Source organism: Podarcis raffonei, chromosome 9 (assembly GCF_027172205.1).
Source record: "Podarcis raffonei isolate rPodRaf1 chromosome 9, rPodRaf1.pri, whole genome shotgun sequence".
Lineage (NCBI taxonomy): Eukaryota > Metazoa > Chordata > Lepidosauria > Squamata > Lacertidae > Podarcis > Podarcis raffonei.
Genome location: NC_070610.1, coordinates 34,510,904 through 34,524,913, shown reverse-complemented (window position 1 = coordinate 34,524,913; position 14,010 = coordinate 34,510,904). Strand labels below are relative to the sequence as shown.

At 42.5% G+C, this 14,010-nt stretch overlaps 1 protein-coding gene and 1 long non-coding RNA gene across 6 annotated transcripts in view; one reads left to right on the top strand and one right to left on the bottom strand.

The window, feature by feature from the left end:
* The window catches only part of LOC128420810 (uncharacterized), an 88,219-nt gene extending 77,146 nt beyond the window's left edge, over window positions 1–11,073 (bottom strand). For all 4 annotated transcript variants that reach the window (XR_008332131.1, XR_008332132.1, XR_008332130.1 and 1 more), the window contains exons 1-2: window positions 10,679–11,073; window positions 4,955–4,993 (exon numbers count right to left, since the gene is read on the bottom strand). This is a non-coding gene — a long non-coding RNA (uncharacterized LOC128420810). The remainder of the gene's footprint in view (window positions 1–4,954; window positions 4,994–10,678) is intronic.
* A 53-nt stretch (window positions 11,074–11,126) lies between these two features.
* Window positions 11,127–14,010, top strand: part of GALNT7 (polypeptide N-acetylgalactosaminyltransferase 7) — a 44,704-nt gene continuing 41,820 nt past the window's right edge. The window contains exon 1 of one of the 2 annotated variants that reach the window (XM_053402744.1): window positions 11,127–11,858. In XM_053402744.1, the coding sequence (XP_053258719.1) occupies window positions 11,733–11,858 (126 nt within the window). In that variant the 5' untranslated portion in view covers window positions 11,127–11,732. The remainder of the gene's footprint in view (window positions 11,859–14,010) is intronic. The other variant, XM_053402743.1, reaches the window with a different exon arrangement.

Genomic DNA, 14,010 nt, shown 5'->3' with positions numbered 1-14,010 from the left:
CACCTTCATGGGATAGATTATTATGTTTTGGGTTATATGGCATTTTGTTGTCGTTGTACACCAAGCTGGGATCTATCTGGATGAAGAGCGGGTTAAACACTTAAATAAATAAACAAGAACAATCTACATTCATACTATATATTTAAATGGTTTTATAGCCGATGGCTTCCCCCAAAGAATCCTGGTAACTGTAGTTTAGCCCCTCAAAGAGCTACGATTCCCAGGACTTTTAAATTACTATAGTTCCCAGGATGCTGTAGGGGAAGTCATGTGCTTTTAAATGTATGGTGTGGCTGTGATGGTCAAAGGAGCTTCTTACAGAAGGCCAAATGCACCCTTCAACACCAAGCTCACAGGAGGTAGCACCAGGACCCAGGTTGGGAATCTCATTAGGAAGGAGAAAAACAATGGGAAACCATTATTGTGAGTCTGAGTGCTATCCCTGCAGGATTCACAACCTTGCTACAGAAGGCAAGCCCAACTTTTGACCCCTCTAAACTTTAGCAGTAAATCATCTGCTTTTCATGCAGAACGTCCCAAGTCCAATCCCCGGCATCTCCAGGTAGGGATGGGAGAGGCTCCCGTCTGAAATCTTGGGTAGCCACTGCCAACTGGTGTAGACAATACTGAGCCAAATGGACCAATAGTCTGACCCAGCATTAGGCTGGTTTGCTATGGTCCTACGGCAGACTAGAACTGTCCGCAGAGCAACACATGAACAAGTCACAGAAGCAGATGAAAAGGAAACTCACGGTGGGAATACCACATCCACTTTTAGTTGTAAGTCCTGTTCACTGAGATTTTTCAAGTAAGCATGGATTATTGGGGGGGGGACAGGGTATGCCAACCTTTTGGGGTCCATGGGCAGCTGTGGACACCACACACACACACACACACACACACTGCAACCAAGCACACAGCACAACCTAGTCTATTGGCTAGTATAGAATGCTTATTTCAAGCCGAATTTCAGCAGTGGAGGGACAGGGGGCAGTGACTCTGTGGATGCTCGGGAAGGCCTCTATGGGCATCATGTTGGTTCCAAAGCAGCAGTTTCAGCTTTAAAAGGGTGAAAAAAATATTGCTATAAATTATATCTATTCTAATAACTCTTTCAGGACTCCCATGAAGTTTCTGTGCTTTCCTTGACAATACAGTGGTACCTCGCGTTACATATGCTTCAGGTTACATACGCTTCAGGTTACAGACTCCGCTAACCCAGAAATAGTACCTTGGGTTAAGAACTTTGTTTTAGGATGAGAACAGAAATCGTGCTCCGGCGGTGCGGTGGCAGCGGGAGGCCCCATTAGCTGAAGTGGTGCTTCAGGTTAAGAACAGTTTCAGGTTAAGAACGGACCTCTGGAACGAATTAAGTACTTAACCCGAGGTACCACCGTATATACCAACGCAACCCTGCATTTACACACAGTCCTCAGCAATATGCAATTAACCGTAGTTTTATGCAGTAGTGGATAAAGTGCAAAATATTTAGTATGAAGTCCTAGTGATTGTTGTATCTTGCCTATCATGTTGGTTACACCTCTATTCAGGGGTAAAGATGAATGCTCTGTTCAATTTAAAGTGCAAGTCAGCAAATAACATAGTACCACTTTCTCTAAAAATCAGGATACTAATTACAAAAATAATAGTGATGCTAAGCATCAGTGCTTAACATTAAGCAAAGGACAGCAATCCAATGAATTAAAAGAAATTAAAAATGAAATTGGAGGACATTTCTTTCTATTTCATTCCTGCCACTCCTAAAAAAAGTCTTAACAACAGCACAATATTGTGGAAAAAAGCACACCATAAGATTGGCAGCCTGAAGTCTACAGAGAGGCGAGAGTGAAGAAATACATATTGCTTTTAACAGACAGTGAAATGTGGGGTGAGCTAGAGGTGATGTTGCAGGAGGGGAATTCAGAAAGAGAAAAGGTATGAGTCATGAAAGAATTTAGTGGGCTAGACTTCATGACAAGAATGTCAACATGGAAGAACATGGAAGAAAAAAACAGAGGCCAAAAAAAGAAAAAAGAAAAAAGGAAGTGCAGTGAGCATATGTCAAGATATATTAGGAGGCAAGTAAAGGAATCACAGTGGCTCCTTTTGGCAGGCAGAGGAAAGCAAAAGTCTCTCCAGTAGAAAATCAGGGCAAGCCTCTGCTGTGTTTTTTAATGGAAATGTATCAAATGTCTATCTGAGACCCAAAAGCTACACATTTAGGAGCAGGAGATAGAAGAGTCAACAGGGATAAACTAAGACCACATGCTCTAGGAATGCAAAGAACAGCCCAGGAACAGATAAGAGACACCTCAGAAATGTAACAGGAAGAAATGACAACCTGCTGACATTTTCTTCTCTCTAAACCCCGCTGTACCTAGACTTGCCAACTGAAGACAACATTCCATGGATCTAATGAAGTGAGCATGGGCACACAAAAGCCTGTGCCGCAATAAATTTGCTAGTATAATGTCTTTAGCGTGCCACAAGATCCTTTGTAGGTTTTACTGGTTTTATTTATAAAAATACTTGTGCACCACAATCTCATACAAAATATCAACCATTATATATACAAAATACACAACCACAAAATATATATTGAAGCAGATCACCACCTAGTATTACAGAAAGTATTTTTTTTTATCTTAACTGTCTTCATAAGCAAGGATGCAAGGAAAGGTCTTCAGTGAATGTTTAAAGGTCAATATAGAAGACACCTGCTGAATCTCTATTGGAATAGTGTTCCACAGAGCTGGAGCAATGGCACTAAAGCCTCCATTTAATGTTGAACCAGCAACATGTATTTTTTTTTAAAAAATCTTATTTTCTTTGCATTGATCCTCTGCCATGCCTAACCTGCAGTCCCACTCTCAGATTCTGTATTGTATAGAGACAAAGGCTGCAGCGATCTGTTCTATGTGTATACGGCATTCATTTCATTTGAGGGAGGCAAAATGCTCCCGTTCCTTGGTGCATAAGGACTGCCTCTTTCCGTTGAGATAAATGGGATCCTCAACATGTGCTCTTTATGTACACCAGTCACCCGAGCATGCAGGGAACTCAAGGTTCGGTTTGCAATCTATTTCTCCTCTAGCCTAAAGAACAGATGTGTGAAGTGCATCTCTCAATCAGCTGCCGCACACAGCTCTTCTCCTTATTCCTTAAGTCTTTCAATTTGCAACAAGGGAAGGCAGGAAGCCTGAATTAGTGAAATTTGCTGATTGTTCACGTTCAGTTGCTGTGGTGCCAGGTGGAAGGCTGAACCCCCAAGAGTCGACATGTTCATAACAGCCTAAGGCTAAGTGCAGAAAAGGGAGTACATATGATGTAACTGATGCTTGGGAAGGGAAGACTTTAATATTCTAACCTTATTTCTGTGTCATAGACTTTCTGTACCTGGACAGTTTACTGTGCATCAGTAATTTTCCTCTCTGTAAAATGAGGACAATAATATTTTACTCTCCTGAGACTGAATTTATTAATACTTGCAGAACTATTTGAGCTCCACAAAAGGGAGGCTGTATTGAAGTGCAAATTAAAATATTATCTTAACAAAAGAAGCCATCATTAGAATCAATGGAAGTTAAAATGAAACTAGACAAACTTCCCAATCATTTATTAGCATGTTGAAATGATTATAATCCCCATGTCAAGACAGGGGAAACAATAATAAATAATGGAAAAAAAGGCACTAATTGGTAAACAGAATACTGAAATCAGCTGCTTAGAAAAACAAGTCTGAATCTAGCTGTTGGCAATTGTTTGCTTGTGTTATATGGAAATTAATCAAATTCAAAGTAAGGCAATCACATCACATATTTGTTAGCAAAATTAGCAAACAATGGAAAAGGGGAAAGAAAGGCAGACAGTTGTGTTTCTTTAGCTTCATAATCTTTCTAAATCTTGCCCTGAGTATTCCAATAGCCACACCCAGTGGCGTAGCGTGGGGGGTGCAGGGGGGGCCGGCCGCACCGGGCACAACATCTGGGGGTTAGGGTTAGGGGGCGCAAATCCACGGGTTAGGGGGCGCAAATTACTTGCCTTGCCCCGGGTGCTGACAACCCACGCTACGCCACTGGCCACACCAAAATTCTCCATCCTTAAATCAATGCACCACCTGTTCATCCTGGCCTTTCTAACAAAACTGTTGTCACATCTGCAATCATTATGATACCTGCACTTCCACATCATTTAGACATTTTTGTGCCAACACAGCTGTATCTTAACAAGTTAACCCTTTAATGCCAAGCCAGTTCCTGCAATCTCACCAGCCCTTACCAGGTATAGCTTTGAGTGAAACAGACATGCTGTTCTTAAGACTACAAATCCTATAGTTTATTATCCCCTCAAGCAAAATAATGCATGAAAGCCTCTTGAGCCTAATTTCAGTGAATCAAACAACTGGCAATATTGACAGAAGAGGAGAGTGAACTAAATAGGCTGAAATTTGAACAGGCAAATTAACTTTCTACAGAAAGCAAGAACCCCCCTGGTTGGATCAGGATTGAAAACTGAATTGGAGAACAATATTTTCTTTTCCAGGTTTTGTAGATTATAGCACCCTTTATCACCATGACTGAAAGTGAGGCACATGTCTTGGGATGAGAAATTGGTTTCAGTCATTGCTGTACCAAACCAAATCCCTTCATCTAGTTAATTAGTTAATTAGTGCTAGCAAAGGGTGCACTAAGGTATGTATTATAAACAGGATGTGTTTGGCCACTAAAAATGGATGTGTTTGAAGCAGTAAGAGCCTGGTGAAGCTTCAGCATCCTCAAGGACACTACTACCTGAAAGCAACCACAAGTCCTGAAATTAATTACTTCATATGAAGTTAATTTAATTGCACTGCTAGGGCAGATTAATTTTCTCTTTATTAACCAAAAGACAAAGAGGAAGAAGAAATTATTAAATATAATTTTGACATGCAAGGAAACATGCTGAATCTCCCTACCTGAGCTTCTCAGTGTAGCCAATGGACTTGACACATCACCTGCAAAAAATAAATAGTACATTACATTACTTTATTTTTATTTATTTCATAAAATTAATATGAGTAATTGTAAACACAAACAAAAAAAACTTCCCATTGGTCCTCCCAAGATGCTCAGGGTAGTTAGTCTCCCTCTTGATTTTATCTTGAAAGTAACACTGTGAAGTAGATGAGACTGAGGTATGGGGACTAGTAGAATGTCACCCAATGAACTTCATGGCAAAATTAGGATTTGAAACCTGATCTTCTAGGTCCTAGTTTGGATTTAACCACTACATGACTCGGCTGGCTTTCAAGCATGTCAACATCAATGACGTCTTTTTCAAGAAGTTCAGAATATTTGTTCGGAACAAGTTTGTGTGGCAGCCCCTAGTTTATAAAAAAGGCTTATAAATGTATTCACTGAACTTCTTGCTGAGGGAGGTCGTACCAAGACACAAAGAAATAGAAAACGCTTGCACCACTACCTCCCAAAGTTCCATGGAAGAACAAGGGCTGCACTGACAGCAGGCACCCAATGTTGCATTGGTGAATTGTTCTGTTCTTAAGACACTCTGAACTATTGTCATTTATCTTCTTTCTAATTTCCTAAGTATTTAAAGTCTGTAAACAGACCCTCCCCTATTTATTTACAGTGCAATCTGAAGTGTGTTTATTCAGAAGCAAGTCCAACTGGGTTCAATGGTACTTGCTCTCAGGAAAGTATTATAGGATTGTAACATTAATCTTCTTTGGGGGGGGAGCGGGGTTAAATGGATCTGTTCAGCCTGTGTTCATAGGGTTTGCTTTGTAAAATTCTTCAGTATCTTTGCAACTCTCCTCAGATGCCCAGAACTAAAAATAGGCAGCTAAATGAGGTCATACCAGTGCTGAGTAGATCTGTACAATAATTTATTGAGTCTTAGAAAACAGTGTTCCAGTTGAATCCACCAAAGATGTCAGTGGCCTTTTAAGCTATAGCATCACATCTACAGTGAGATCCAGTTCACTGTTTGCAAAGCTAGTGAGCCTGTGTTCCTGCAGCCCTCGTAGAGATACAAGCCCTAAATCTTCTACAGAAAAGTGACCTAAATGGCTTATGAGATTCGTAATGGGATATGTCAACTTCAGGTTACAATAGTTCACCAGTTCAGCTAAGGCACCAGTGTGCTATTACAATACCATTTAAAAATGATTCAGCAGCAAATATAAACAAAAAACACCCCACCTACATTAGTTTGTAACCAAGTTTCTACATTTGGCAATTCTTCATACTAATGTTTACAGAATGAACACGTGGTCTATTTATTCAAGGTTTTGCATCAAGACACATTCTGAAATTTGTGTAAATAAAGCAGTCCAGCTTGCTTTCTGCTTATTCTTTATGACAAACTTGTCCTGTGGGAGGTTTCTTTCTATCAGCTTGTACGATGCCTATATAGCCAGTTCTAAAATGAAATGCATTGCAGGGGTTGGACTAGATGACTAGAGTTGGGTACAACTCTACAATTCCATGACACGAGTTGGCTAAAGGAAGAGGATGAAGAGGATGCATAGCATTTTTAAAGTTTATTTAGGCTGCATTAGCTAAACCTCTGTTTACAGAATTTTGACAGAGTTTCCAATTGCTATGTTTACTGATTGATTGCCTACCTTTCACCATGCTGTCTCAAGGCAGGTACATACAGCTAAAAACAAGCAAGCAAGCCATATAATAACACTAAACCATCAATTAGACTGTATCAAACAGCAAGCAAAACCAGCAGGTTTGCATTCTATTTTCCATATTTTGGCCTAGACACACAATTCTTAAAACAACAAAGAGTCATGTGGCAATATTCTTTATTGTTTTTGCTGCAACCAACTAACACAACTGGTCCCTCTGCAAATTCTTACTGTGTGTTTGCATCACATCTTTGCCATACACTTAACCAGCATAAAACTTTTACTTTATTAATAGCAACCTCGAACTTGGTGTCACTCCAGAATGCCAAGAAACCAAAAATAAGTGCAGTTTTGAAAGTTTCAGTCCATCATTCAAAAGGTGTCCAATTGTATCCACAGACACCACTGATCTCAGGAACAGTACTGCAAAATTTGGGTTGCCATATTTCAAAAAGTGGAAATCGGTACACAAAAACTGTTGAGCTTTTCTAGTTTTGCCAAAGATATGGAGCTTTTTTGCGTATGGATTTTCCCAGACATTTCAGCTATTTCTACCCAGGCGCTGTTTACAAGGGCTAAATGTCCAGGAAATTCCAGACGTATAGCAACCCAAGGTTACATTATCTTACAAGGTGACAAAATGTACAGAAAACAGCTTTCCAAAATATTTAGTAGATTGGTAACCAATGGATTGCTTCACAAATATATCATAAATTGAAAACAATACCAAGTTAGGGTTTGGACAGTTAGCCTAGATAGCTAGTTTAAGGCTGCAGTCCTAAACCTGCTTCTTTGCGACTAAGCCCAACCATGTAGCTTTACAACGTTAAGGACAAGCCAGGCCTGTGATCAACACATGGCATCCCTGTCCGGGGCTTTGTGCCATAGCAAGACCCATGACTTGCTGAAGCCAGCCCTTTGGTCCACTTTCAAACCATTTCCTCCCCAGTGGTCAGTGGCACAATCAGGAGCCCCAAATTTAATTTCCCCAATGCAGTGTTTCTCTACTTTACCAAGGGCATCATGGGAAATTTATATGGCAGCCGCCGAACTGCCACTAGGGATACCCAACGCTGACTAGAATAATGTTGTGTACTGCTGCAACTAGGTTACCCTGTTGGATCATTTGCCTCTGGTGTCAAACTAAGCTGAGCAGTCTTGGATAGTATGCACCTTGACCTGAGCAGGGTGGGGAAACACCAGTTCCTGCTCCATCCTAGGCAGCAAAAGGTATTGGGCCAAACCTTTACATGATGTCAGACAGCTACTAATGCCAAACCTGATTTTTTAAAAGCTATACAACAGAGGCTGAGGGTAACACACAGCTCTGGATATGGCAAAGGCAGATAATCTCCCATAACAAGTGGGACCTACAGCAAAATATTGCAATGTAATCTCACCTCCTAATAGGAGTGGTCCTGTTTAAGATTTTATATATATACGTTGAGATGACAACGTATCTTAGCACAGCATTATCTATTGAATAGATAGATAGATGATAGATAGATAGATGATAGATTTTCAATAGATAATGCTGTGCTGATACAATTGTCATGGACTGCTGAGTAAAATTACAGTGTGAGAAACTGAATCAGGAATAATTTTATGTGCACTGCAATACAATCATATTTACTTGAAAGCAAGTCCCATTATACTCTTTGGGGCTTACTCACTAGTAAGTGTGCTTATTAAGACTGCAGCCTTAGCCAAGTATTGTCTTTAGACGAAGCCTGTGAAGATTTATACTTTTATTATCTATCTCAATATTCAATAATCTGTACTCTCAATAAACTCATGTAAAGATGATCACCTGCAATATCTGGGGTATTTGTACTCTGTGGAGAACTTTACAGCAGCTTAAACCTTTTATGGAGAGATACACAGCAATTTTTACAGACAGCAGAAATAGCTCCCATTGCTGGCAGAGCTCAGCCAGATTTGGAAAACAAATTAAGACTTTGCTTTTCAGGTGTGTCAAGCTGAAGCTCTTAGCATTATTGAATAAATCTTAAACTTCTTTTACAGGGCATATTGTTCTTCACACAAAACTTACTCTGGTTTTAAAATAAAATATAATCTGGAAGGGATTTTCAGGTGTATCAGATACCACAGATTTCTGCAAGGTGCATAAGATTTAAAAGTACAGCACATATTCTACCCCTCTACTAATGCAAGCTAAATATATTACTCCAAAAAACACAGAAGCAACAGAGCAATAATAATAAGTTGGCATAGCTACATTTCTGAAAATAGATTTTTCTAAAATACTGCCTATGAATTATTGGGGAGATTGCTACCAAAATGCCAAGAATAAGTATCAGGTTAATCTACAAAAGAAAAAAAGTAGTCTATAATAAAAGAAGTGAGCAATGGTTTAATTTTGCTTCAGCCTGAGCTTGCTGAGTTTTGACGCCACGCTGCTGTATTGTAAAGACTGCAAATATTAAGTTAATGGGGGAGGGATTAGTTGGATCCCCAGGACCATCAGCAGGAAACTGAAGAGTTGTAAGGTTCAATAATATACAGCACAATCCTATACAGAAATAAAACACAGTGATATCAGTAAGGTTTAATCCCAGGTCAAAGTGCTTGCAGCTGGAACCTGTAAAATTTGTTAACTCCATGGCACAGAACCACAATGCTGACCTTGATGCCATAGAAACACTTTCACACTGGCCAGATCCATCTGTAATGCAAGTTGTATCCAATATACAATTACATCATGGGCAGGGCTGGATTTAGGTTTGATAAGGTCCTAAGCTACTGAAGGTAATGGGGCCCTTTATATGTCCAGCTGTCCTTTGTCAACAACAAATTGTCACTGTTTTTGTGTTGAATATATGCTATATGGTAATTTATGGACCTAATAGGTATCTAAAGCCATTTGCACATAAAAAATATGTATTTTATCAAAGTAATGGTTGAACTGAAATACAATTAAGAAGTATATTAATAGTGAAATTATTAAGCTCTAACTGTATGTAGGTTTTATTTTGTTTATCATCTTATATTTTGGAAAATGTACATCCAGTGGTTTTTTTCCTTTAAATTTTTTTGGGGGCCCCAAGCTATAGCTTGTTTAGCTTATATGTAAATCCAGCACTGATCATGGGAGCCGGGTAACTGTTCCTTAGCACAACTTTAACATATACAAATCCAACCTCCCCATTTGCATTACTACAGCACAGATATTTCAAGCACCAAAACAATTTATTGACAAATTGTTGCCACCTCACTCAGCAGTTTACAGGTATTTGACCAAAAAATTGTCTCGGATGCAAGTCACACACATAAAAAAGGGACAAGGATGGAAACAGAGGAAGGAACCCACAGCAGTTTTGAATGCTATTCTTTATTATGATGGGCTGCCTTCCTACGATCATAGAATCATAGAATTATAGAGTTGGAAGGGACCCTGAGGATCATCTAGTCCAACCACCTGCAATGCAGAAATATGCAGCTGTCCCGTATCGGGAACGAACCTGCTACCTTGGTGTTACCATTCTAACCAACTGATGCTGTCAATTTTACATCCATGATCAGTATTGGCTTGCGGATGTTTAAAGAACAGAAGTAAAGCACAAGGCCAGATGACCAGATGAAACTTACCACCTGCAAATGTCCTAATATATTATTTGTTCTGGACTTGCATATAAAGCTCACCCTTCTGAGCTGAAAGACAGCCTGTGTAGGAGAATCCTTACTGATGGCTTACACCAGTTCAAGGTGAGTAAAGATCCATTTTGGGCAGCTGCCTTTTTACTATATATGGTAAGCCCACATCTTACATGCACATTCAGCTTTACACGCTTGGCAAATTTAAAAAAGGAAAAAAGAAAAAGGAGCAAACATCTGAGAAAAAGACTTTGGCAATACCACCCGCCATTGAACCCAATGTGTTTTGACTATATGAGATTTTGGCTTTAGGCACGATTTTGGGGCTTACTGTATTCTCCCATAGGCATTGTTGTGTGACAAAAAAAGGTATACATTCGGGAGACAGATCAAACGCATTATGAGCTAATTTTAAGGTGACTTTACCTTCTTCCTTTGAGACAGAGGCATGCATTCATACATGCAAGCACACCACAAAGAGATCTTGGGCTTTCTGTGACGGCCATCGCCGTTGTGCTAAAGGTATCACGGGGCATTGCTACTCTTTCCCACGTTGCAATTCTTGATCACACCTTTTACCGTTGGATTTGCTCCTGTGCCAGTCCAAAGACGAGCAGAGAGAGACAGAGAGAGCAAGCAAACCCACACTGATCCTCGTTTCCACCTTGCCAAAGCCAGGAGCCAAGCAAGCCTCGTATTTGCATAGCTTCTGCTGGGTTTGCTCTTCGAAATCTACCTCCGGATGGGGACGAATCAATCTCTCTCTCTCTCTCTCTCTCTCTCTCTCTCTCACACACACACACACACACACACACACACACACACACACAGAGAGAAAAGCCGCCTCTAAAGTCAACCTGAAGCAACCCTTCGGGCTGTAAAGCAGCCACGTGGAGCCTTTGCTTCTGGGGGTGGCGGCGGCCGTGGCGACTTCCTGCTTCATTTTAGCAAGCTGGGCTGAACATTAGCAAGGAAGAAGAGAGCGGTGGAAAAAAGGGGGGGGAGTGAAGACTCAACACGGGAGATACAAAGAGAATAGGAAAAACCAGAAAGCGGGGCGTGTTGGGGGGGGGAGAGGGAAAAGAGGTTCTTTAAAAAAAGAAAAAGTTTTTTGGGGGGTTTGCAAGGAGAGAGTAGAGCGAGCAGCAGGAGTCGAGGAAGGAGAGGAGGAGGCGGCGGCGGCAGCAGCAGCAGCTCGAAAAAGGCTGAGGGGAGGAGTGAGGAGAAGCGAAGCTGCAGGGAGGGAGCGCGAGTACGAGTGAGGCTCGGCGCCAGGCGCCTGCTGCCTCGGAGAGAGAAAGAGAGAAGGAGAAAGGCGGCAGTACAGTAGTGAAAGAGGGAGGAGGGGAGGGAGGGAAGCCACGCAGAGCGCAGCTCGGCACAAGTGAGGAGCAACAACAGCAGTCGCCGGGAGGGGGGTGGGAACGGCAGCGAGGAGCCCGGCGGCTTCGGGGAGCTCGTCGGGGGGCTGGCGCTGAGGATGCGGCTGAAGCTGGGCTTCCTCTTGCGCGCGGTGCTGCTGCTCGGCTCCTTCCTGGGGCTGCTGCTGCTCTGGTCGTCGCTCTCGCCCCGCGCCGAAGACCCCAGCCCGGGGGACAGGATCCGGGTGAGTCGCTGCTTCCCGGCCGAGGGGGCGGGCGGGCGGACCCCCAACCCCCGGCGGCCCTTCTTCCCTCGCTGCCTGCCGCCCGGGCCGAAGCCCTCTTTCTCGCTGCCTGTGTGCCTTCCTCTTCAGCCTGGGCCGGCGGGCCGGGAGGGGGCGGCGGCGGTGGCGGCTGTCCCTGCCCAGGCTGAGGCCTGTGGCGTTGGCGAGGCCTGAGAAAGGGGGACTCGGGCGGCTTCGGACGGGGGTCTGCCGTAAGCCGCGGGCGCCCCCTCGCCGCCTGCTGGTAGGGGAAGAGCTGCCTGGCGCCGGCTCCCCAAGCAGGTGGGCAGGCGGCGGCACACGCCGTAAGTTAGTCCCGGCTCCTTCAGGTGCGCTGCCGCTTCGCCCCAGACCTTTGACCTCTCAATTGCGCTTAATTGCGCCCTCCTGTGTAAGCTGGTTGTGGGGAGGCGAGCGGTGAGCTCTGGCTGGGACTGGCCCCCTAACTGCTTCACCCACTCGCAGTTGAAGGTGGCTGGGGCGAGATGTGGGCATTTCTATAGGTCTGGGAGTGTGTACTGTTTGCCCATGGAGTAGGGTGGTGGTGGAAGTCCGGTTTTCACATTAATGTCTACTTTATATTCTGTTTTCTCTGTGTTTATTTTACTCCCCAAAAGATGCATACTCCCGCTAACTATCACGGATTAGGAGCTCCGCTATAACTACCACAAGGATAGTTGAAACTTCTTGGACTAACTGTGGTGTGAGGCCCTGTGTAAATGCCATACCTGGCAGATAAGAGGAACTGAACATGGCATGCATCAGTAGCTCATTTAAACCAGGTCATTTCACCTGCTTGTGTACTTGCAGCATGTTGGGAATTTGAACTCAGCAGGTGTTGTGTTGGCACCAAACACTGCCAGCTGGCAGTCCAGTCCTGTGCACTTGTTCAGAAGTCTACATGAGTTCAAGGGGACTTTTAAGTGTTTGTGTGCAGTTGTAGTGGTTGAGAGCCTGGTCCAAATGAGACAAGGCAGATGTGCAAAGCTTCACAGCTAAGTTCTTCTAGTGTGGTGTCACGTTTAAACTGAGCCTGCGTAAGCAGGCCTGGTGGTAAGTAGCAGTGAATATAAAATTTGTAATGCCAACACTGCAGAGTTGCTACTCATTTTACAAGTCCTGCATCTGTTCCTTTTATTGCTGCCGAAATCAGGGGAAAAAATAGCTAGTGAAGCTTATTGCAATGTGTTTTTCAAAGTCAGAAAAAGTTCCACGGTTGAATTTCTGTGTGTTGGGTTGCTGTTAAAGGCATACAGTAAGGGCCATAAAACAAGATAGTAACCATGTTTAAGTTTGGGTAATGTTGTAGATGCAGTTCTCTCCTTACATTGTGACTTTGCATGATATGGTTGAATAAAATGTTCCTTCTTGAATCAAGTAGCAGAAGCTGTGCACTTCCTTAACTGTGCTTGGTTATTTCCACATCAGCTAGATTTAGCCTTCTTCACATTAGTTACTAGGTGGCAGTGTGTGTTTATTTTTAAACTTAATGGCAAGGCGCTGACTCAAGTTAAATGCAGTCAACATAATTAACACAACATTTAACTGCTAATGGTATACACTTGCATACATCAGCCCCGGGGTTGCTTTCCAGCACCTCTAGAATGTGTTCCCTCTGGAAATGTATATAAGTGCCCAAGTGTAGAAGGGTTCTGTAAATCATCGCTTTCTCTTGTCTGGCCTTTTTCCGATTGACTCCTTAATGATTTAAGCTTGCTTTGTTTTCAGATTAGTGTATAATGTCTCAGTGAAGACTTCTATTTAACTGTATCATAAACCTAGAGCAAAAATACAGATTTAATAACACACGCACATTAGTAGCACATCATTTATGAGAATATAGGAGCAACCATACATGTGCAGTGCTCTGATGCCACATGAGCCACAATGCTTTTGACCTTGTATTGTGAGGCATTTCATTTTCAATAAACAGTTCTTCCTGAAGTACCAGCTGTGGAAAGTTTCCTTCCACCAACAAAATATTCTAGTTCAGGGATAGCCAAAGTAGTGCCCTCCTGATGATGATGGATTTGAAATTGCTTTGCTAGTGGGGAGAGGAAATTCAATAAGAGGTCTTTCTCTGGCATTGGAGCTGCTCAAGGGACCATAGAAC